The 25,583-nt window shown below is 38.7% G+C and overlaps 1 protein-coding gene across 2 annotated transcripts in view; it reads left to right on the forward strand.

The window, feature by feature from the left end:
- The first annotated feature begins 651 nt into the window (after nt 1-651).
- The window catches only part of ADGB (androglobin), a 190,694-nt gene continuing 165,762 nt past the window's right edge, over nt 652-25,583 (forward strand). For both annotated transcript variants that reach the window (XM_070376828.1, XM_070376829.1), the window contains exon 1: nt 652-1,506. In XM_070376828.1, the coding sequence (XP_070232929.1) occupies nt 1,433-1,506 (74 nt within the window). In that variant the 5' untranslated portion in view covers nt 652-1,432. The remainder of the gene's footprint in view (nt 1,507-25,583) is intronic.

Raw genomic sequence — 25,583 nt, forward strand, 5'->3', positions numbered from 1 at the left:
GAGGAACTTGCCCAAGGCAAGATAACTACAAATATCAGCAGGACTGAATGACCATTAAGCCAGAGGCTTAATTGGTCATGGTTTGCTTCAATTTGGGTCTTCTGGCTCCAGCATCTTCTCAAGTAAATTATCAAAGGCCACTCCATTCCATGACCTGGATTTATTCTTTCATGTGAACAACCCAGTTCAGTTCAGTTCAGTCACTCAGTCGTGTCTGACTCTTTGAGACCCCGTGAACCACAGCACACCAGGCCTCCCTGTCCATCACCAACTCCCAGAGTCCACCTAAACCCATGTCCATTGAGTCGGTGATGCCATCCAACCATTTCATCCTCTGTCATCCCCTTCTCCTCCTGCCCTCAATCTTTCCCAGCATCAGGGTCTTTTCCAATGAGTCAGCTCTTCGCATCAGGTGTCCAAAGTATTGGAGTTTCAGCTTCAACATCAGTCCTTCCAATGAACACCTAGGACTGACTTCCTTTAGGATGAACTGGTTGGATCTCCTCACAGTCCAAGGGACTCTCAAGAGTCTTCTCCTACACCACAGTTCAAAAGCATCAATTGTTCGGCACTCAGCTTTCTTTATAGTCCAACTCTCACAAGACCCCCAACTTCTTTAATCACAGATATCATTATCAAACCTTAAGTGACTAAGATCATGATCCTGCCTTCCCTGCAGAGATCCCCCTGTACCCACTGTATTCATTATTGAAACCTCGATTGAGCCATTGACAAATTCATTGTGTTCATAATGTCTCCTTAATTATTAGTAGAGGAACTTGTTCAAAGGAGAAAAGACCTGGGGAAAGGGGATTTGCACAGTGTGTGCTAAGTCACTTCAGTTGTGTCCCACTCTTGGGCACCCCATGGACTGTAGCCTGCTAGACTCCTCTGCCCATGGGATTTCCCAAACAAGAATACTGGAGTGGGTTACTGTTTCCTCCTCCAGGGGATCTTCCCCACTCAGGGATGGAACCCTGGTCTCTTAAGTCTCCTGCGTTGACAGACCGGTTCTTTATCACTAGCGCCACCTGGAAGACTTTTATAGTATATGTCTTCAAATCCAAAAGAGTTATTCGAGGTATATGCTTCCGAAGAGCAAAGCCTGGCAGAGTCAGCCTGATAGAAAAACTCCAATTTATCAGAACCTATCAATCCTATGGTCAAATCCACGCCCGGGCCGGCTTCCTCCGGACACCCAACCCCTAGATTTCCACCCCGCTGGGGAGACCTGAGCTCTTAGGCGTTCGCAGTCCCTTTGCAACCTCAGAGCTGCCTTCGCTAGGGCCGCCCCAGCTAAAACCTGACCAGCACCTGCACCGCGGCTGCAGGACGCGCACTGGCCGTCTCCTAGCAACGGCGGACGCGTAGCCAGGGCGGCAGAGGCGGCTCTTCCTTCAGAGCTCAGCTCCTGCCTGGGGCTACCTCTGCCATGACCACCAAACAAGCCAGGAAGAAAGAGGTGCATCGTATCAACTCGGCGCACGGATCGGATAAATCTAAAGAGTAAGGGACCTCTGCCTGCCCATCCCACCGCCGGCTTGATCCTATGTCCTTTCCCCTTGTCCCGACTCGGCTTCCCTGTAGCAAACTCTGCCAAGGCAGGAGTTTAGATGGCCTCCTCCAGCTTCTTTACCGTCTGTAAGAACCCGGACCTGGGAGACTCTTGCCCTCATTCTTCGTCCATGCCTGCCTGGATCCACTTCCTCCCAGAGCCCCTGGTTTCCCTGTTTCAGCTGCTTGGCGGGGTGGCTGCACTTCTGGCTCCAGTCCACGAACCTCCCACCCTTTCCTGCCGCTCCTCCTCTTCAGGGTCCACCCAGGCACTTGGAAGGGCTGTGGCTTCCTTACCAGAGAGGCGAGGCTCAAGGTTAGGACCAGATCTGCATGGGCCCAGTCTCAGCAGAGAGACCTTTCACCTTGCTGATGAATCCTGTTTGTATTTGCCCCATCTAACAACTGAAGAGCTTTAGTCAGATTCTATCAGACATGAAATGGTTTTTAAAAGTTAAAACTATATAGATATGTAATTCACGTTACCAACGTTTACTCCGATTAAGTATACAGACTCTAGTTCATGGAATCTAAATGATGCCTCTCTGATCTGGGGTGGTTTTTGCTGTGAATGTACCTCCTTATTATGTTTTCCGCCCCCTCTGGGTTCCCTGCCCCGTTCACCCCCCCATCCCCGCCCCCGCCCCTTTGAACTTACAAAATTTATAAGAGAGCTCCAGCTGCTAAACCTACTTCAGGGGGATCATTCATGTTTTCCCCACTGTGCCTGTGAGGGGTGGACTGTAGATTATTTTCACTTGGACTCTTAGATTTTGGATGGCTAGTTCTTCATCTCAGAGAAGGAAATGGCAACCCACTGCAGTATTCTTGCCTGGAGAATCCCATAGACAGAGGAGCCTGATGGGCTGCCGTCTGTAGGGTCGCACAGAGTCGGACACGATTGAAGTGACTTAGCATGCATGCATGCATTGGAGAAGGAAATGGCAGCCCACTCCAGTGTTCTTGCCTGGAGAGTCCCATGGACAGAGGAGTCTGGGGGGCTGCCATCTATGGGGTAGCACAGAGTTGGACATGACTGAAGCGACTTAGTAGCAGCAGCAGTTCTTCATCTCTGTCTTCACCTGAAGAATCCCGTGTTGAACTTCTGTTCACTGATGCCTTCTCTTTAAACTTTTTCTCTCCCTGAACTCCTCTCCCACATTCATTCCCACGTCTGAGATTCTCTAGTTCCCAGTTCTGTTCTCTCTCATAAGCAGGCTTCCAGCTTCCTGGCAGATAATCCATTCATTTTATTAGTGACTTAAATTTCAGTTATTATTTTACATACATAAGTCATTTTTAATAGAATTGCTCTTGTGATACATACCAGGGTAGGACAGTCCTACACTGTTATATTTAGAATCAGGGTCTTTTCCCTTTTCCCCTGTTCATTTCTGACTTTACTTCCCCTTGGTTCACATACTGTCCTTTTCACATCCTGGAATACCTACCCCAGGGCCTTTGCTCTGGCTATTTCCTCTGCTAGAAAGCCATTTCCATGTGGCTTTCTCCCTCACGTCTTTTAGATATCTAGCTCAATGCCATTTGTTCATGTTAGCTTCTTTGGCCAGCTAGTTTAAAGTTGCAATCCCCACTTTTCTGACAAAACCAAGAACTCCCTGTTTTTCCTTTGCACTTTATTCTGTCATTAATTGTTTTTCTCATTAGCATGCTATATATTTTGCTTTAAAATTATGGTTACTCATATGTCATCCTAATAAAAATAGTTCCCTGAAGGCAATAATTTTTCTTCTGTTTTATACACTATTGAATCCTAAGTACCTAAAGTGACGTTTGGGTCATATATAGTAGGCACTCAAAAATATTTATTTAATGAATGAGTGAATGACAGTGATTAAATAAGAAACAATAACAGGATTGCAAATGAGTTTTTGAATACACCAAAAAAAGAAAGCAAATTTAGTGATGATTGTAATTAATGCACATTAAAGGCTCACAGCTCTTACAGAGCTGTGATTTGATTTTAGAGAGTTTATATGCTGAAAGAGATGAGGTCATTAACTCCCATTTAAAAAAAAAAAAAAAAGCTGTTCAAACCAGATACCATAAAACACAGTACCTGGCCTAGTTTTGTGGTGATTCTATCACACGATAGAGATAAACTCCCTGCAGATAAGCTGTTAACTCGTTCCTTACTGGGGCATCCCATTTCTTTTTGAGATGATGCTTATTTTTTCCTGAAAATATCTGAATTGAATTATTGCAATAAAAGTACATAAATATACATATATATTTATGAAAATAAAGATAAGGCTAAATAGTTATACAATATCTAGGCTTTGCTAGAAACTAGCTATTGTGTATTAAACATTAAATCATTAGCTTTTGCTGTAACATTATATAATAGGATGTGAAGTCCATTGTAAATCATGTTTATCCTCTAAGTTTTACTGAAGAACTAATGATAGACATCAGGACAAGTCCTAGATTAGGTGTCACCTAGCATGGGCTTTCCTGGTGGCTCTGTTGGTAAAGACTCTGACTGCAATGCTAGAGACCTGGGTTTGATACCTGGATTGGGAAGATCCCCTGAAAGAGGCAACACACTCCAATATTCTTGCTTGGAGAATCCCCATGGACAGAGGACCCTGGCAGGCTGTAGTCCATGGGGTCACAAAGAGTCAGACACAACCAAACGACTAAGCACACAGGAGTATGGAGCCCAGGGATCAAAGTCTAGCCAGGCTCCAATGTAATTGTCACTTGAAATATACTGGTGACAGTGTAAGTTTTCATATGCTATTATTTCACCACACCTTATGGTTATACATCCAATAAATGCAACTAACTCTGACATGGTCCCGAGTCCAGAAGTGAGAGAAGATGTATTCAGAGCTTTGAAAATGGCTGTCCCACTAAACTTTATTGTCCTACAGCTGCCATCTGTAACAGATTTCTTGTATTCTCTAAAGTTGTGTGTCAAACTGGGGACAGGATCATGTCTGGCTTTTGCCTAGCTGAGTGGCTAGCACATAATAACCATTTGCCATTTGTTTATTAATGAGCTCATAGTTCAGTTGCCTGGCTTGGTTTCATTCCTTCTAAATTTGATTGAACCCCAATTCTCCCTCCCTTTCTGATCTGGTCCACTGTTGGCAAAATTCAAAAACTGAAAAGTTTCAACTGAAAAAGCAGAACAGTGTATGTCCAGTTGTCACCAAATTCATAAATAAACATGACTTTGAATCACCAAGACTAAGTATGCCAGGTAACTAAGCTGTCAGTGTTCACATTAGATTAATTTACTTCTATTTTATGTATTCCCCATTTCTTCGTATCAGCAAGAATAAAATCTCTGATCTAGGGCTCACCTTTGGACCATTTTTTCTGACATTGGCGTGTCATTTTTCTCTGCCAGTATTCAAGTTTTTCTCCTTTACATGAAGGGCCATCTACCTGAAATTGCTCCCATTCAACATCCCCTGTCCTCCTGCTCTTTTTTTCTTCTCTAACTCCAAACTTCCATGATTCTTTCAGATTTTTTAAAACTCTGTGTGCTTGCGTGATAAGTTACTTCAGTCATATGTCCAGCTCTTTGAGACTGCATGGACTGTAGCCCACCAGGCTCCTCTCTCCATTGGATTTCCCAGACAAGAATACTGGAGTGGTTTCCATGTATTTCATTATTAGCACCTAATAACAATTTGAAATTATAAACCAACTTAATCAATTTGAAAACTAGTGATGTGCTAAGTCACTACAGTCATGTCTGACTCTTCGGGACCCTATGGACAGTAGCCTGCCAGGGTCCTCTGTCCATGGGATTTTACAGCAAGAATACCATAGTGGGTTGCAATTTTCACCTCCAGGTATCTTCTTTACGCAGGCATCAAATCAGCATCTTTTATGTATCCTGCGTTGGCAGGGAGATTCTTTACTAATAGAAGCACCTGGGAAGCTTAGTATGAAAACTAGTATGCCCTGCAAAGTACTTTCATTGCTTAGATGCCACTGGAAGGATTTGTAGTGACAGAAGCTAAACACTTGATCTTCAAGTGTTGAAGATCTTCACTTGATTATATTCAAGCCAAACACTTGAATATAAGTCTGGGTGTACATGACAGACAACTGGAAAGAAGGAGAAGAAGCCATGCAATTCAAGTATTAAAAGTTATTAGAAGTGTTCATGCTTACACTTGAAATGCTAATATATGTAGAACTTTAACAACAAGTTTGAGATAGGGATACAACTTGGTGCTTATACTTCCATAATTTTGTTCCACTTCCAATAGAACACTAAAACCAAGATCAAACAAACAAAATTTGTTGAAGTAACAAGAATTATGCAACCTTCCAGATTCTTACAGATGATGAAATATCATTAGACCCTTTTTTAAAATTTTATTTTATTGTAGTATAGTTGATTTACAATGTTGCATTAATTTTTGCTGTACAGCAAAGTGATCCAGTTATACATATATATATATACACACATTCTTTTTCATTATGGTTTATCATAGGGTATTGAATATAGTTAGACCTCTTTTCAAAACAGGGTGAAATATGTTTCAAAAGCTCAAATTTTTCTATACTTACAGTGTGCATTTACATTTCATAGAATTCTCAAAAAAAGATCAACATATGTGTTTATACAAAACATTGAAAACAAGACTATTACAAGAGTGGAATTATGATTAATACCATGAAAGTGAAAGTGAAAATGAAGTTGCTCAGTCGTGTCTGACTCTTTGTGACCCCATGGATTGTAGCCTGCCTGGAAAATCCCATGGACAGAGGAGCATGGTAGGCTGCAGTCCGTGGGGTCGCTAAGAGACGGACACAACTGAACGACTTCACTTTCACTTTTCACTTCCATGCATTGGAGAAGGAAATGGCAATCCACTCCAGTGTTCTTGCCTGGAGAATCCCAGGGATGGGGGATCCTGATGGGCTGCCATCTATGGGGTCTCACAGAGTCGGACACAACTGAAGCCACTTAGCAGCAGCAGCAGGCTCCTCAGTCCATGGAATTTTCCAGGCAAGAATACTGGATCAGGTTGCCATTTTCTTCTCCAGGGGATTGGAAATGGCAACCCACTCCAGTATTCTTGCCTGGAAAACATTGAAAACAAGGCTATTACAAGAGTGGAATTATGATTAATACCATGTAAACAACATAAAATAGAAGAATACATATCTTACTGAGGATTAAATTAAGTGAAATATTGGTTATATCAAGTCCAAGAAAGAGCTGCTTAAATTAAACCATACAATAGTGGTTGATGGATGATAGATAACCCATTCCTCTACCACCAGAAATCAAAAAGAAAAAAAAAAAATGTGTGTGAGAACTAGAGAGAGAGAGAGAGAGAGAGAGAGAGAGAGAGATGGCTTTTATAACTCTAGGTCTAGTCCTTATAGCTCCACAGAAAAGGGCAGAGAAGGAAGAGAAGCAGATAAGAAAACAGCTCAAGATTCACAGTGAGTTTTACGGTTCCCAGGTCACCTCTGAGGACCTCACCAGGTAATGTCTTAAGGACTCGCAATTTAAAAGGCGACCTTTGGTGACAGGGGGCTTCCCTGGTGGCTGAGATGGTAAAATATCTGCCTGCAATGAGGGAGACCTGGGTTTGATTCCTGGATTGGGAAGATGCCCTGGAGGAGGGCATGGCAACTTACTCCAGTATTCTTCCCTAATACATATCTGTTGTATATTTTTAAAATATAAGTATCTCAGCTAAAAAGCCCTGCTCAATGAGGATAGGAATACCCTGTTAGTTTTAGTGGGGTCTGCCACTAGTTCTCCCTTTGAAATAATATTAATCTGAGCATCTGTTTAATAATTTGTTGAAACTTGACATGGGTTAACAATCATTTCTGGCAATGAACCTTTTTTTTAATCAACCAGTTTTTATTTTGTTTAGTTTTGGAGGAGAAATTGTTCCTTTTCAGTTTACACCATTATTAGACGAGTAGAAGACATTAGATTAAAAAGATTTTAAATGCACAAACTCATGGAATTTGTACCTCAGGGTTACCTAAAAACAAAGTCAAATTTGTACTTTGAAACTCACAACACTGTTGCTAGTGCTTCTGAAAGAGCAAAGTAATATTACCTCAATCAAAAGTGGTCATTGAAAAATATTTTAGTTGACTTTACTATTATTTTGACATTTACAGGTAAAAGATTATTGAAATTAAGAAATTAAATAATCTATAAACTATTAATGTGAGATAAAAATGACTAAAATCTGTATCCAAGACATCAGAAATATAACTTTTATATAATTTGTGTAATTTCGTATAATTTATATAATATGAAATATTGGGTAGAAATATTACTAATCTTTCTCTCTTTTACTCTTCACAAATAAGACATGTATATGTTGTCAGAAGTATTCAACTAGGTGCTTTGAAATTTTGTTAGATTCTTTCCTAAGGTAAGTTCAGGCTAGTTAATTTCAGGGTCTAGGGATACAGCCATGCTGATTTGTATGGCTTAATTAACATATGGTACATATTAAAAGTAAATTTTTATAGGAAGTGAATATATATATATATATATATAATAATCACTTTTTTTCTGGTGCCAAATGAATACCATAGTCCAAATATTTTGTGATTGTTTTTATTTCATCCTTCTGACCTGATGAATATCAAAATTACATATTTTGCTTCAGTTAATGTCCCCTTTCTGTTCCCATTTCTTTACCACTCAGTCTTGAGTTCAGGAGGAACATGTGTCTAATTTAGTTATAAATTAATATAAAAGGTTACTACAGTTCACCAAACCGTGTGGATACACAGGCAAAAGGAGAGGAAGCAGGAAGGATTATGTTCTGTTTTGCCTGCTTTTGCCCCAGGTCTGAGCCAGAAACACAGTGAGAGTTTAACCAGGTGAGGTCACAATCAAAGGTGAAGGCTGTACTGTACAAACTGCTCACAGTTGTAATGAATTAACTATAAATTTAGGACACAGCACGTGTTCGCTCCACCCTGGGTCAAAGTCTAGGAGGGATTTGGGATTGCTTTGCACCACAGACAAAGAATGAGTTCAGGAAGAAAATCACAAGGCTAATTGGAGCCTGTGCGTGTTCTAGGCCACGGGTACTATGAACCTGTCGTTTCTCTCGTGGATTTTGGCTAAAGTCATTAAGGACATTACTTCATGTATTTTCATACCATGTTTTGTCTTTTCTCTTTAAAATATCAGCTTTGCTGCTCAACCATGTTAGATCCTGGAAGGTGGCAAAAGCTCGGGATCCTGGGGGCCTGTATACACTGGGATCAGAACAGCAGAAGCAGCCCCCTCCAACTCACGCTCTCCCTTTGTTTCTCCTCATCGCTTAAGAGGGCTCATAGGAACATGTGTCCCTTCACCTAAATCTACCCTCTCTTATCCCTTCCCAGAGTTCTCCTTTCTCTCTGACCTGCTGTTTTCTTTCTTCCACATGCCCCCCTCCCCGCCTCCCCAAATTAAGTCATTCTCCTATGGTCTTATTTCACTCTCTTCTCCTTTATCCCTTTTGATCATCTAAAACAATAATGATTAAAGATGACTGAGTTAACACCTGTGGTTCTTATCGTGTAATTGAGCTCAAGTTCAAGGGGACAAATCCACTTGGATGTACTCTTACTCCACGTTAAATATGTCCAAGATGGAGGTCATCTTTATCTCTCCCAAATGTGTGGATTTCCCCTGTTCATTTTAGAGAATCTTATTACCATCCTCTGTGTGACCTTGAGTTTCAAGAGCAGTCATCTTTGACCTTCACCCACCTTTGCCCATCATGTCTAGTTGGTTTCCATATTATTTTCATTTTCCCTTCAAATTGCTTCTCTACCTTGGCTCAGCATTCATTTTGTGATGATTTTACTTACATACATCATGAAATAATTACCACAATAAGTTTAGTGAACGGTCATCTCATGTAGATACGACAGTAAAGAATTAGAAAAAAATTTTTCTTGTGACAAGAACTCTTAGGATTTATTCTTTTAACAACTTTCATATATATGATGTACAGCAGCATTAAGAATATTTATCATGTTGAAATTTATATCCTTAGTATTCATTTATGACTGGAAGTTTATAACTTTAGGCTACCTTCATCCAATTCCACCTCTCCACTCCCATTTATGGTAGCCACAAATCTGACCTCTTTTTCTATGAGTTTTATTTGTTTCTTTGATTTTGAAGTATAATTGACCTGCAATACCCCATTAGGTCCTGGTATACAAAGTAGTGATTGGCTATTTCTATATATTTCAAAATGATCACCATGATAAGTCTAGTTGCTGCCTGTCACCATACAAAGATATTATTGTTACATAATTATTGACTATATTCCTTACACTGTACATTTCTTACCTTTGACTCATGTATTTTGTAATTGAAAATTTGTATCTCAATCTCCCTCACATAATTGTATTAGTTTCGCCAAATATCAAAATGAATCCGCCACAGGTATACATGTGTTCCCCATCCTGAACCCTCCTCCCTCCTCCCTCCCCATACCATCCCTCTGGGTCGTCCCAGTGCACTGGCCCCAAGCATCCAGTATTGTGCATATTTGGCAAAACTAATACAATTATGTAAAATTAAAAAAAAAAAAATCTCCCTCACCTATTTATTTTCACATACACACAAGTACAGTGTATTAAAAATAGATAAATGTTGAACTTTTAAAGTTAAATGTCCAATTAAATAATTTTCATCAAACCAAGTGAGTAAAAATTGACATAACAATCTGGCTTTAACTATTTTTAATTAAAAAAATTTTTAGAGGTTGCAATTTATTTCTTCATATATTTAGTGTTTCTGAAGAATATGGCTCAGAATGCCCCTAATGCAAATTAAGTCAGTTGTGTATTCTATTCATATTCTGATTTCTTCAGGGTATTACCTGATCCTACTTAATAAGGCATGCTGATTGCACATTGCATAAATAAACTACCTCCCACTATGAATCAAATCAACCTTGAACAGCATGATCAAAGAAAATAATAGCAAAATTCCAGACTCACACGTTATTGAACTTTTAACGTCCTTACAGTGGAAGTAATCTAAATAAAACATACATAGGAGAATGTATCTGCTTGTGTGTAAATAAGATACTACTTCTTTTCAAACTTTTTTGTCTTAGAAGTCTTTAATGATTTTGTGTCAGCTAAAGTTTTCTTTGGTTTTCAACTCATGTATTAATACATGTTTCATTATATTAAATAATCTTGTTAAGTGACCTAGGAATGTTTTAATCATTTTGTCATCTTTGCTAGGTAGGTGATTAACAAGTGCTTCTAAGTTTTAAAAAGTGGTTTTATTGGCATTTTATTAATAACCAGATTATCAAATATATATTAATGCAAGTATGAACTATTTCTATTACACATAAGGACAGTTTTGACTTTTTCCCCAACTCCAAATCATACAAGGTTTAATTTGCCAGGAACAGTATACATGAAAGACAGAATATGTAGACAAAATATATTTTGTTGCATATGACTTGGCAGAATATATCACAGAATCAAGATAAACTATATATTATGGCTCTAATAACAGGTAATATTGCTATCACAAAGTGATGTTTGGATTTTCCTAAATTTGCCTTTTAAAATCCCCAGGCTTTCCTTTCTGTTTAAAAAAACAGATTTATTCATATAAATTTGACATCCAGTAAATTGCATTGTATTTGACATACATATTTAAAGAATGCATTCTGCTAAATGTGGACGTACATCCACACGTATGGAAGCATCAACACAATCAAGATAATGAACAGATCTATGATTTGAAAAGCTTTCCTTGATCTCTTGGTGATTCCTTCCTTCTGTCCTTGCCTATCCTCAGCCCCCAGGCAATCACTGTCCTATTTTCTGTTAGTGTCAATTAGTTTGCATTTTCTGGCATTTTATATAAATGGAATTATAAAGCTCCTTTTGTGTGGCTTTTGTATGGCTTCTTTCATTCATCATAATTATTCTGATATTCATTCATGTTATTGGCAACAATTAGTGCAGAATTAATACTATGTCTTTCTCAAATATTTCATAGACTTCACCAGTGAAGCCATTTGGATTTGGAGTTTTCTTTGTGGGAACATGTTTAATGCTAAATTCACTTTGTTAATAAATATATACAGGGATATTCAACATCTCCAATCCAATCTATCTCTTTTTACAGAGTATTCTTAGTTTGTATTCTTCAGGAAACTGATCCATTTCATCTAAGTTATCAAATATATGAACATAAAGTTGTTTGTAATATTTCCTTATTATCTTTTAGATGTCTGTGGGGTTGGTAGTAATGTCCTTTTTTCCATTTCTAATTGGTAGTTTGTATCTTCTCTCTTATATTCCTGATCAACCTGACTAGAGTTTAATCAAAGAACTAGCTTTTTGACTTGCTGATTTTTCTTGGATCATTTTGTTGTTTTCTAATTCTATTAACCTGCTCTCATGTTTTTTTGTTAATTTATTTTAGATTTAACTTGCCTTCTTCTTCCCCATTTCTTAAGGTGGAAATAGTACTTTGTTCCAAGATTTGACTCTTCTCTAACGTAGATATTTTGTACTATAAATTTCCCCTATTGCTTTAGTGGCATCCTGTACATTTTAAGGTGTTATATTTTCATTTTTATTCAATCCAGATATTCCATGACTACCTTTTTGATTTATTCTCCAACACATTGCTTAATCACAAATGTTTTATCTACATTCCAAATATCTTCAAAGTTTCCAGGTTTTTAATTTCCATTGGCCAAAGAACATACTTTGTATGACTTGAATTCTTTTAAATTTATTGAGAATTGTTTGATGTATTGGGTTATGGTCTGATTTGACAAATTATATTTTCTTGAAAAGAATATGTGTCTGTTGTGATGAAGTGTTCTATAAATGTCAATTAAGCCAATTTCAATGGGTAGTATTCCATATTCTATATCTTCTACAGCCCTACTGATTTTCAATCAGCTTGTTCTATCAGATATTATGAATGACAGTTCTAATTTCCACTATATTTATGAATCTATCTTTTGATTCTTATAGGTCTATCTGATTTTGATTCATGTATTAACAAATGTTCAGGTTTATTACATCATCTCAATGAATTTTCTTTTTCTATCATCATGAAATTAAAATTTTCAATCCCTGATAATATTCTCTGTTCTGAAATCCTTTTAAAGCATTTGTTTTTATTAATGTGAACATCTTCTTCCATCCCTTTATTATTTGTTTATATATACAAAACATTTCTTATAGATATAGTAGGATCTTGATTTTTATCTAATCTTATAATCTGTGCCTTTTAATTTTGGTATCTAGATTACTTACATTTAATGTAATTACTAATATTGCTAAGTTGAAGTGTGTTACTCCAACTAAAGTGTACATATGTCTCAGGTTTATTATTTAAATTCTACGTTTTATTTTTAACTATTAAGATGAGAAGTTTTAAAGCAGTATTTATAGAGATGCAAAGAAATAGAGGAAAACAACAGAATGGGAAAGACTAGATATCTCTTCAAGAAAATTACAGATACCAAAGGAACATTTCATGCAAAGATGGGCTCAATAAAGAACAGAAGTGGTATGGACCTAACAGAAGCAGAAGATACTAAGAAATCATGACAATACACAGAAGAACTATACAAAAAAGATCTTCATGACTCAGATAATCACATTGGTATGATCACTCACCTAGAGCCAGACATCCTGGAATGTGAAGTCAAGGGCCTTAGGAAGCATCACTACAAACAAAGCTAGTGGAGGTGATAGAATTCCAATTAAGCCATTTCAAATCCTGAAAGATGATGCTGTGAAAGTGCCGTACTCAATATGTCAGCAAATTTGGAAAACTCAGCATGGCCACAGAACTGGAAAAAGTCAGTTTTCATTCCAATCCCAAAGAAAGGAAATGCCAAAGAATGCTCAAACTACCGCACAATTGCACTCATCTCACACACTAGTAAAGTAATGTCCAAAATTCTCCAAGCCAGGCTTCAGCAATACATGAACTGTGAATTTCCAGATGTTCAAGCTTGTTTTAGAAAAGTCAGAGGAACCAAAGATCAAATTGCCAACATCCATTGGATCATCGAAAAAGCAAGGGAATTCCAGAAAAACATCTATTTCTGCTTTATTGACTATACCAAACCTTTGACTGTGTGGATCACAATCAACTGTGGAAAATGCTGAAAGAGATGGGAATACCAGACCATCTGACCTGCCTCTTGAGAAACCTATATGCAGGTGAGAGGAAGCAACAGTTAGAACTGGACATGGAACAACAGACTGGTTCCAAATAGGAAAAGGAGTACATCAAGGCTGTATATTGTCACCCTTCTTATTTAACTTATATGCAGAGTACATCAAGAGAAACGCTATGTTGGAGGAAGCACAAGCTGGAGTCAAGATTTCCGGGAGAAATATCAATAACCTCAGATATGCAGAAGACACCACCCTTATGGCAGAAAGTGAAGAGGAGCTAAAGAGCCTCTTGATGAAAGTGAAAGAGGAGAGTGAAAAAGTTGTCTTAAAGCTCAACATTCAGAAAACTAAGATCATGGTATCCAGTACCATCACTTTGTGACAAATAAATGGGGAAACAGTGGAAACAATGGCTGACTTTATTTTTGGGGGCTCCAAAATCACTGCAGATGGTGGTTGCAGCCATGAAATTAAAAGACGCTTACTCCTTGGAAGGAAAGTTATGACCAACCTAGATAGCATATTCAAAAGCAGAGACATTACTTTGCCAGCAAAGGTCTGTCAAGTCAAGGCTGATTTTTTCAGTAGTCATGTATGGAGTAAGAGTTGGACCATAAAGAAAGCTGAGCGCCGAAGAAATTATGCTCTTGAACTGTGGTGTTGGAGAAGACTCTTGAGAGTCCCTTGGACTGCAAGGAGATCCAACCAGTCCATCCTAAAGGAGATCAGTCCTGGGCGATCATTGGAAGGACTGATGTTGAAGCTGAAACTCCAATACTTTGGCCATAGCCGACTCATTTGAAAAGACCCTGATGCTGGGAAAAATTGAGGGCAGGAGGAGAAGGGGACAACAGAGGATGAGATGGTTGGATGGCATCACCAACTCAATGGACATGGGTTTGGGTGGACTCCAGGAATTGGTGATGGACAGGGCGGCCGGGCATGTTATGGTTTATTGAATCACAAAGAGTCGGACATGACTGAGCAACTGAACTGAACTGATAGAGATGTATCCACAAATAATATATTGTAAATGTGAATAGAATTCTTTTCTTTAAAATAATATTCCAAATTGACTATAATTGCCAGTGTATATTGCTTCCTAGGGGCACAATGGCAAAGAATCTGCCTGCAAATGCAGGAGATACAAGAGACGCGAGTTCAATCCCTGGGTCAGGAAGTTCCCTGGAGGAGGAAATGGCAGCCCGCTCCAGTATTCTTGCTTGGAAAATTCCACAGACAGAGGAGCCTGGTGCACTACATTCCATTGGATCACAAAGATATTATATTTTTTTTAATTGGTTTTTAATATAATGGAGACATCATGATACAGAAGTCTTAATTGAAAGAATGCAACTTCCAGATATTATGGAGATTAGCTCAAAAAAAGACGTTCATAATTATATTGTGCTCACTTTTGAGTTGTATTGCAATTTCAGTCTTCCTTAAACTTCCTGTCCTATACAGTGGTCTGTTATGAGTAAATGCTAAATAATATGTCTCTAAAAATAAAGCATTTTCTTGGTATAGTGGGCCAAGTCGCCAAAAACTACAAACTAAGGTTCAAGTACCTCAACAAAATCCTTAATGGAGGCAGCCTACTTACCTTGTGTTTCCTTCCCACCTGATTTCCCATCGGCTTGTGCTACATGCTCATGTAGATACTCAAGAGTTCGTAATTCTCTAAACCCACACTGCTATTTCTTGCCTCTGTCTTGTGTGCTGTTTTCCTTTCACAGTGATGTCCTTTCTCCTTTTTCAATCTGGAAAATTTGTAGTTATATTTCAAGACAGTTTAGATGCTATTTATTGCAGGAAGTTTCTCCTAATTGTCTCATATTGGGCACGTTCTTTGCCACCTGTGAATACTTCCATCTCTGCATATACCACATTATTCTGAAATTTTCTGTTTACCTGCTTGCCTTACAAAATAAACTCAAGAACATAGATATATATTTACATGTCTGTAACCCCATCATTTAGTGCTTATCATACAGCAGGTGTTCAATAAATGTGAGTTAAAAATAAATGAACTGTTGGCTGAGATTCCTTTCACATCCTCAAATAGTGTTTTTTCTAAAATGTTTTTGTCTCCAGTCATATTTGTTCATTTGATCTTAGCTTTTAAAATTCTATATTTCCTATTTCCCTTCTGCCCAAAACATAGTCAGTTTTCCCCTAATGTCAGATCTACTCCTTCTGTTCTCTTCTTAGTTTGGAAGTTTTATATTTTATTTCTTGAAATAGCCCTTGCAATAGGCCGAATGTCTGTGCACCCCCAAATCCATCTGTTGAAACCCTTATCCCAGTGTGATGGCATTTGGAGGTGAGGCTTTGGGAAGTAATAAGGTCATAAGTGTGAAGCCCTCATTCTTGGGATTAGTGCCCTTATAAGAAGAGGCCAGAGAGTTATATATCTCTTTGCTCCATATGAGGACACAATGAAAAGTCAGTCATCTGTAAAACACAAGAAGGCTCTCATCAAAACCTGACCATGCTGTCACCTAGATGTCAGACTTCTAGACTCCAGAACTGTGAAAAATATATTTCTATAGTTTATAAACCACTGATTCTATGGTATGATGTTCAGATCAGATCAGATCAGATCAGTCGCTCAGTTCTGTCCGATTCTTTGCGACCCCATGAATCGCAGCACACCAGGCCTCCCTGTCCATCACCAACTCCCAGAGTTCACTGAGACTCACATCTATCGAGTCAGTGATGCCATCCAGCCATCTCATCCTCTGTCGTCCCCTTCTCCTCTTGCCCCCAATCCCTCCCAGCATCAGAGTCTTTTCCAATGAGTCAACTCTTCGCATGAGGTGGCCAAAGTACTGGAGTTTCAACTTTAGCATCATTCCTTCCAAAGAACACCCAGGGCTGATCTTTAGAATGTACTGGTTGGATCTCCTTGCAGTCCAGGGGACTCTCAAGAGTCTTCTCCAACACCACAGTTCAAAAGCATCAATTCTTCGGCGCTCAGCCTTCTTCACAGTCCAACTCTCACATCCATACATGACCATAGGAAAAACCATAGCCTTGACTAGACTAACCTTTGTTGGCAAAGTAATGTCTCTGCTTTTGAATATGCTGTCTAGGTTGGTCATAACTTTCCTTCCAAGGAGTAAGCGTCTTTTAATTTCATGGCTGCAGTCACCATCTGCAGTGATTTTGGAGCCCAAAAGAATAAAGTCTGACACTGTTTCCACTGTTTCCCCATCTATTTCCCATGAAGTGATGGGACCGGATGCCATGATCTTCGTTTTCTGAATGTTGAGCTTTAAGACAACTTTTTCACTCTCCTCTTTCACTTTCATCAAGAGGCTTTTTAGTTCCTCTTCACTTTCTGCCATAAGGGTGGTGTCTTCTGCATATCTGAGGTTATTGACATTTCTCCCGGCAATCTTGATTCCAGCTTGTGTTTCTTCCAGTCCAGCGTTTCTCATGGTGTACTCTGCATATAAGTTAAATAAGCAGGGTGACAATATACAGCCTTGACGTACTCCTTTTCCTATTTGGAACCAGTCTGTTGTTCCATGTCCAGTTCTAACTGTTGCTTCCTGACCTGCATACAGATTTCTCAAGAGGCAGATCAAGTGGTCTGGTATTCCCATCTCTTTCAGAATTTTCCACAGTTGATTGTGATCCACACAGTCAAAGGCTTTGGCATAGTCAATAAAGCAGAAATAGATGTTTTTCTGGAACTCTCTTGCATTTTCCATGATCCAGCGGATGTTGGCAATTTGATCTCTGGTTTGTCTGCCTTTTCTGAAACCGGCTTGAACATCAGGAAGTTCATGGTTCACATATTTCTGAAGCCTGGCTTGGAGAATTTTGAGCATTACTTTACTAGCATGTGAGATGAGTGCAATTGTGCGGTAGTTTGAGCATTCTTTGGCATTGCCTTTCTTTGGGATTGGAATGAAAACTGACATTTTCCAGTCCTGTGGCCACTGCTGAGTTTTCCAAATGTGCTGGCATATTGAGTACGGCACTTTCACAGCATCATCTTTCAGGATTTGAAATAGCTGAATTGGAATGCTATCACCTCCACTAGCTTTGTTCATAGTGATGCTTTCTAAGGCTCACTTGACTTCACATTCCAGGATGTCTGGCTCTAGGTCAGTGATCACACCATTGTGATTATCTGGGTCATGAAGATCTTTTTTGTAGAGTTCTTCTGTGTATTCTTGCCATCTCTTCTTAATATCTTCTGCTTCTGTTAGGTCCATACCAGTTCTGTCCTTTATCGAGCCCATCTTTGCATGAAATGTTCCTTTGGTATCTCTGATTTTCTTGAAGAGATATCTAGTCTTTCCCATTCTGTTGTTTTCCTCTATTTCTTTGCATTGATCACTGAGGAAGGCTTTCTTATCTCTTCTTGCTATTCTTTGGGACCCTGCATTCAGATGTTTATATCTTTCCTTTTCTCCTTTGTTTTTAGCTTCTTCTTTTCACAGCTATTTGTAAGGCCTCCCCAGACAGCCATTTTGCTTTTTTGCATTTCTTTTCCATGGGGATGGTCTTGATCCCTGTCTCCTGTACAATGTCACGAACCTCATTCCATAGTTCATCAGGCACTCTATCTATCAGATCTAGGCTCTTAAATCTATTTCTCACTTCCACTGTATAATCATAAGGGATTTGATTTAGGTCATACCTGAATGGTCCAGTGGTTTTCCCTACTTTCTTCAATTTAAGTCTGAATTTGGCAATAAGGAGTTCATGGTCTGAGCCACAGTAAGCTCCTGGTCTTGTTTTTGCTGACTGTATAGAACTTCTCCATCTTTGGCTGCAAAGAATATAATCAATCTGATTTCGGTGTTGACCATCTGGTGATGTCCATGTATAGAGTCTTCTCTTGTGTTGTTGGAAGAGGGTGTTTGTTATGACCAGTGCATTTTCTTGGCAAAACTCTATTAGTCTTTGCCCTGCTTCATTCTGTATTCCAAGGCCAAATTTGCCTGTTACTCCAGGTGTTTCTTGACTTCCTACTTTTGCATTCCAGTCCCCTATAATAAAAGGACATCTTTTTTGGGTGTTAGTTCTAAAAGGTCTTGTAGGTCTTCATAGAACCATTCAACTTCAGCTTCTTCAGCGTTGCTGGTTGGGGCATAGACTCGGATTACTGTGATATTGAATGGTTTACCTTGAAAACAGAGATCATTCTGTTGTTTTTGAGATAGCATCCAAGTACTGCATTTCGGACTCTTTTGTTGACCATGATGGCTACTCCATTTCTTCTGAGGGATTCCTGCCCACATTAGTAGATATAATGGTCATCTGAGTTAAATTCACCCATTTCAGTCCATTTCAGTTCGCTGATTCCTAGAATGTCGACATTCACTCTTGCCATCTCTTGTTTGACCACTTCCAATTTGCCCTGATTCATGGACCTGACATTCCAGGTTCCTATGCAATATTGCTCTTTACAGCATTGGACCTTGCTTCTATCACCAGTCACATCCACAGCTGGGTATTGTTTTTGCTTTGGCTCCATCCCTTCATTCTTTCTGGAGTTATTTCTCCACTGATCTCCGGTAGCATATTGGGCACCTACTGACCTGGGGAGTTTCTCTTTCAGTATCCTATCATTTTGCCTTTTCATACTGTTCTGACAGAATGTGGTCCACTGGAGAAGGGAATGGCAAACCACTTCAGTATTCTTGCCTTGAGAACCCCATGAACAGTATGAAAAGGCAAATGGTATGATGTTATAGCAGCCCAAATTGACTAAGACATTACTCAATTTGTCCCCCTCCCCCCCCACACTGCATGGCATGTAAGATATTAATTCCCCTACCAGGGGAAAGGCAGAGTCCTAACCACTGGACCTCCGGGGAAATCCCAACAATCCTTGATCTTTTAAAATACACTCATTTTTAAGTATTTTCCTACAAAGTCCACAGTTAGTATTATTCCTAAAGAAAATTCAGGCACACTGGTATCTGTCAGAATTCCCTCCCTTTCCCATCTCTTTTATTTTGGATACTTTCAAAAGCATGAAGTTGTTACTATCATTATTTGTTTATAGGAAATAACTTTTTAAAATTTTACCAAAATATTATACTGATTCATTTATTTACCACTGCAAACTTGTATTCCACACTTTAGTTCTAGATTCATGTCTACTTTCCTGAAGATAAATCCTTCATTATTTTTTTTTTGAGTGGGGGGCAAGAATCTGTTATGGTAAATTCACATTTTTAAAATGTTTTTATATAATTTAAAATAAATGTTTCTATCTCGCTTTTGACTAAGAGCTTAATTGGGTCTTAATTCCAAGGTTGACAGTTATTTTACCTCAGCTTAGAAGACATCACTTCACTGCTTTACATTGTCTACTGTTTGCTGTCAGTTTGAGTGTACTTTATTTTTCGGTAACTGCTCAAATCTTCAGATTCTCATTTTCAGCATTGGCCTGTAATTTCCAACTGATAAACCTAGATTCAGAAGTCCATCTCCTGACTTCTCACTTGTGCTTTGTTATTGGTTGATGTGTTTTTTCCAATCTGAAGACATGTCTTTCTCAATTCTGAGCATTTTTCAGCAGTAATATCATAAAATATTTCTCCTAAACACCCTCCCCCACCCCCCACCATTTTAACCATTTCATCCTTCTGAGAATGATCTACTTGTCATTTCACATTTTCTCTTTATCTATCTATGCAAGAACTAGATTTGTTTTTAAATTTTACCTTCGAAATCATTAGTCCTCTTCAGACTTATTTAGTCTACTCTTTCAATATCTGAAGTTTTCATTACTAAAATTTTCCAATGTCTATTTTTTATATTGGTCTTTTTTTGTTTGTTTGTTTACTTGTTTAGTATCTTCTTGTTCTCACTGTAAGGCAGAAACATTTCTTTCTTTATCTCTTTGGTAACTCTAAATATATTCATTTTAAATATCTTTTAAATCTGTTATAGTATTTATCTTTCCTTGAATATGATTTCCTGACTGTCCTTTGAGTTTTAAGTTTCCTTCTTTCTTTTTTTTTGCTTTGTAATGTTCATATTTTGTAGATATTTTAAGCACACGCATGCCATTTTCTGCCATTAGGTTTGAATGGTTTTTAGGATGTGTCTCTTCCTACCCATTCTGACATTCTGCAGGGATGCTCTAGTGAAAAGGACAGGCTAGTTGCTACATTATTAAACTACTTTCCATCATGTTTTAACAACACCTTTGCTTCCAGTCAAGTCTTTCCATGGGGAGACTTTTCTCCCGTGCATGAAGTACTATTCCTAGTACCCCATCCATAGAGGTAGAGAGCCACTCCATCCCCATTTTTTCCCTTTTGGCCAGCCTATTTCCTTGTGGAATCACAGGAATTGATGTATTGCTTCCTACACCATAAACTGTAGGGGAGTTATTCCAGACTTAGTTCAAGGCTGGGAGCTCATGAATACTCTAGCCACTTGCGCCTGCACGCTCAGTTGCTCAGTTGTGTCCAATTCTTTGTAACCCTATGGGCTGTCGCCCACCAGGTTCCTCTGTCCATGGGATTCTCTAGGCAAGAATACTGGAGTGGGTTGTCATTTCCTCCTCCAGGGGATCTTCCTGACCCTGGGATTGAACCCATGTCTTCTGCATTAGCAGACATATTCTTTACCCCTGAGCCACCAGGGAAGCCCACTCTAGCCACTTGCTCATTCAAGAAGCCTATTTCTGGTCTCCTGACATTTGCAGGGTGAATTCAGCTTTTTTTCCAAAATAAACTTTAAAGCTTACTCAACTCCAGTTCCCAGTACCTGCTTGTGGATTACACTATTCCAGTCCCCAAACCACCACTGGAAGTTCTTTCTGTAATTAGACCATTAACTTTTTAAAAAATTTGAGATATGACTGACATATAATATTATATTAGTTTCAGTTATGAACATCATGATTTGATATTTGTATACATTGTGAACGATCACCACAATAAGTCTAGTCAACGTGTCACAGTACATAGCTGCACATATTTTTCCTTGTGACGTGAATTTTTAAGATCTACTGTGTTAGGAACTTTCAAAGCTGCAGCAGTGTATTATTAACTACAGTCACTATGTTAAATGTCACATGGTTGTGACATTTACTTTTTTTAGACAGTTTGGACAGTCTGATCATTTACATCCATTTTGCTCATCCCTCACGCTCTGCCTCTGGCAACCAGCCACTCACATTTTTAATAACTTTCAATCGTGATCAGTTCATTTTAGTAATGAAATATATAATTATTTTAACACCTATGTGAGTGTTGCCCACTTTATATATCATTTTCACGTCAGATGTCTGACTTGGCTTTCTGTTGTAAATTTGCTTCTTTTGTGTTGGCTCTCTTTTCCCCAGGAGAACCTTTACATTTTGTATTTCTGCTCTGGAAACCAGTCCCTTGCCTGACTTTCTAGAATTTTCTTCCCTCTAAACATTTGTTTCCTTTGGAATATCATTTGGCATTTGGAATATATATAGGGTCCCAAAGAGCCAGACACGACTGAGTGTCTGAGCATGTTTTATATTATAAACAATCCTTGTTGACTTTTACTAATTTATTTTTAAAACAATAAATTTCCACAGATATGTTTTGTTTATAAATTGCTAGCCTCTCCTAAAAATCATATACTGCTGCTAAGTTGCTTCAGTCGTGCCCAACTCTGTGCGACCCCAGAGACACCAGCCCACCAGGCTCCCCTGTCCCTGGGATTCTCCAGGCAAGAACACTGGAGTGGGTTGCCATTTCCTTCTCCAATGCATGAAAGTGAAAAGTGAAAGTGAAGTCGCTAGAGACCCCATGGACTGCAGCCTACCAGGTTCCTCCGTCCATGGGATTTTCCAGGCAAGAGTACTGGAGTGGGGTGCCATTGCCTTCTCTGAATCATATACTAGTATTGGGTATATTGTTATATGAATAGAGTAACCCTGCATATACCCCTGATTTTTTCAGGGGCAGGTTTGATTTCTTTGCATGTTTCAATTGTTTTTAATTTATTTCCCAAAAGTATCAGTTCCTAAATCTTCAAAAGTCCTGGGTTACTTCTGTGTTTAAGGATTATCTTATTCTCAGAAATGATGAAATCAGGAATAATGGGCTTTGAATATTTTAAAGGATCCCAACTATTCTAGAACAGTAGGTACATTCTGGCAATGATATTCAAAGGCTCACTGTGCTGACAGTTTCAAAAGCAACAATTGTATGCGATCATTCAAAGCCTATGGTATATTTGACATTGGGCTGTATTTGACCACTGCTTGTACTGTGTTTAGCACAATAGGGGAGCTACTGAGCTGGTATAAAATATCTCTAATGAGATTCTTTCTATGTGATCTTTAATATAGATGGAAATAAATTTGACATGTTACAAGGAAAGTAGGCCAATTAGTGATAAGGCTTAACAGCTTAAGGGAGGGAGCCAGTATATATTTACTTACACTTGACAGAATGAAGAGGAAAGCAAAACATAGTCTCAATAGAACAGTTATCTTTTTAAATTAAATCTTCCTTTTACAAAATGAGTTTTTAGGGTTTTTGAACTTCTTAAATGAGGTAATCTTACCATGGTTTTAATGGATAAAAAATTGCTAATTTCTTTTTATCTGTAAGGTTGTACCAACATTGAGTAAAACAGGTACTATAATACACTAATTTATACCTTGATTTTTAAAAATTAATATTGTGAAAAATTGCCCCTTTTCCCTGATAACTATCATAGTCATCCTTTTCATATTTTCTTACATGCTACCTAGAACCACCCCTTTACAATGTATGTATTATCAGACTTTCTTTTCCAGCAAGATAGTGGATTCCAATTTATAAAAATAATAACACCTAGAAACACATACATAAAGAAATACAAATGTTCAGGATCCAGAAATAAGAAGGGAACTGAAAGTCAGAATGATGGCCGGATTGCCAGGGAAGGCTTATCAGTTTATGAAAGTGGAACCTTTTGTTTAAAAAGATATAAGGTAAGATCTTGATCCCCAGAGGAAAGGAAACACTCCCACCTTAGATAAAGGCATGGCTTTCCAGTTTAATCCTCTATAAGAAGGTGAATGAGAAAATCCACCCAAGCACAGAGAGACTGATACAGAGAACTAGTGCTGATTGCTAACTTCAACTAACATAAAGAGTGGGTTCATCTGCATCATCCCAAATTGCAGATAGTGACTGCAGCCATGACATTAAAAGACGCTTGTTCTTTGGAAGAAACGCTATGACAAAACTAGGTAGTTTATTAAAAAGCAGAGACAACACTTTGCTGACAAAGGTCTGTCTAGTCAAAACTATGGTTTTTCCAGTAGTCATGTACAGGTGTGAGAGTTGGACCTTAAAGAAGGATGAATGCCAAGGAATTGATGCTTTCAGATTGCTGTGCTGGAGAAGACTCTTGAGAGTTCCTTGGACTGCTAGGCGATCAAACCAGTCAATCCTAAAAGAAATCAGTTCTGAATACTCATTGGAAGGACTGATGCTGACGCTAAAGCTCCAATACTTTGGTCACCTAAGTGAAGAGCCAACTCACTGGAAAAAAACCCTGATGCTAGGAAAGATTGAGGGCAAGATGAGAAGTGGGCAACAGAGTATGAGATGGTTGGATGGTATCATCAACTCAATGGACATGAGGCTGAGAAAACTCCAGAAGATAGTGAGGACAGGGAAGCCTGGTGTGCTGCAGTCCGTGGAGGTGCTGAGTTGGATATGACTTAGCAACTGAACAACATCCACACACGCTCACTGCTTTTCTCAGTTTTCTGTTTGTTTGTATTTTTTTTCTTCTCTTTGTACATGGAGTACTAGGGCAGGTACACAGCTGCAGTAACTGATAGAATATTGGAATGTTTTTATATTGATTGGTGAGTAGCCTTAACAATAACCTCACCCATAGCCCTGATCCCCAGACTTCTCTGATTCTTGCCCTGGGTCCCTGTCCCACCTTGTGGGCTTTATGTCCCCCACTCTGGTACTTAAAGAATAAATGTCTGTCGGAGCTGCTGGCTTTGAAGACCCTGATCCAGCATTGCAGAGATCATCTGTTTAGATCAGTTAATGCTCATTTCCTTCCCAATTGTTAGGCATTTTGAATAGCATCCCTGAGAGTGCCTCTTCTTTGTGTATGATTTGGTAATTTCACCAAGTTTTAAAATGTTAGATATCATTTAAATGCTAATGATTCTCAAATTTTCACTTTTACTCTCTTTCTCCCAAACTTCAGAATGCTATATCTACCTACCTATTCAGCATCTCCATGGATGTATGATAAACATCTACAATGCAACTCATTCAAAAGTGAAATATTGCTTTATTTCCTACCCCAGTTTTGTCCCATCCCATAGTCTTTTGTCTTTCAGGAAATATCAATTCAGTCAGCTTGCTCTACCTTTAAAATACACACTAGGGACTATTTCTTGCCTCCTTTACTGTTACCAACCTGGTACAAACCACGACCAGCTCTTACCTCTTACAGCGCCTTCCAAGTTGTCTCTTTCATCTCCTTTAGCCTTTCCTGAACACAGCTACAAGAGTGATTAGAAAATTTCAGTCACGTCATGTCATACCCCTGTTCGAAGCCCTCCTTTGGTTTCCTGCCTCACTCAGACTAAAAACCCTTGTACTTCCCTTTGTTTGGATCCCCATTATTATCTTTGCCCCACCTGTTACCTCTCAGAAACCTTCTCTTTCTAAACCCCTCTTTGGTCACACTGATTTCATTATTCTTCAAATAAACTGAGATGCTCTTTGCATCTGGAATACTCTTCCTTGTTTGTGGAACATTCTTCCCATAGGTATCCACATAGCTTGATCCTTTATTTTCTTTCACTATTTACTTAAACATTATAAAATAGACACTTTACATAACCACCGTATTAAAAATTGTGC

Source organism: Bos mutus, chromosome 9, assembly GCF_027580195.1.
Source record: "Bos mutus isolate GX-2022 chromosome 9, NWIPB_WYAK_1.1, whole genome shotgun sequence".
NCBI classification, from domain to species: Eukaryota; Metazoa; Chordata; class Mammalia; order Artiodactyla; family Bovidae; genus Bos; species Bos mutus.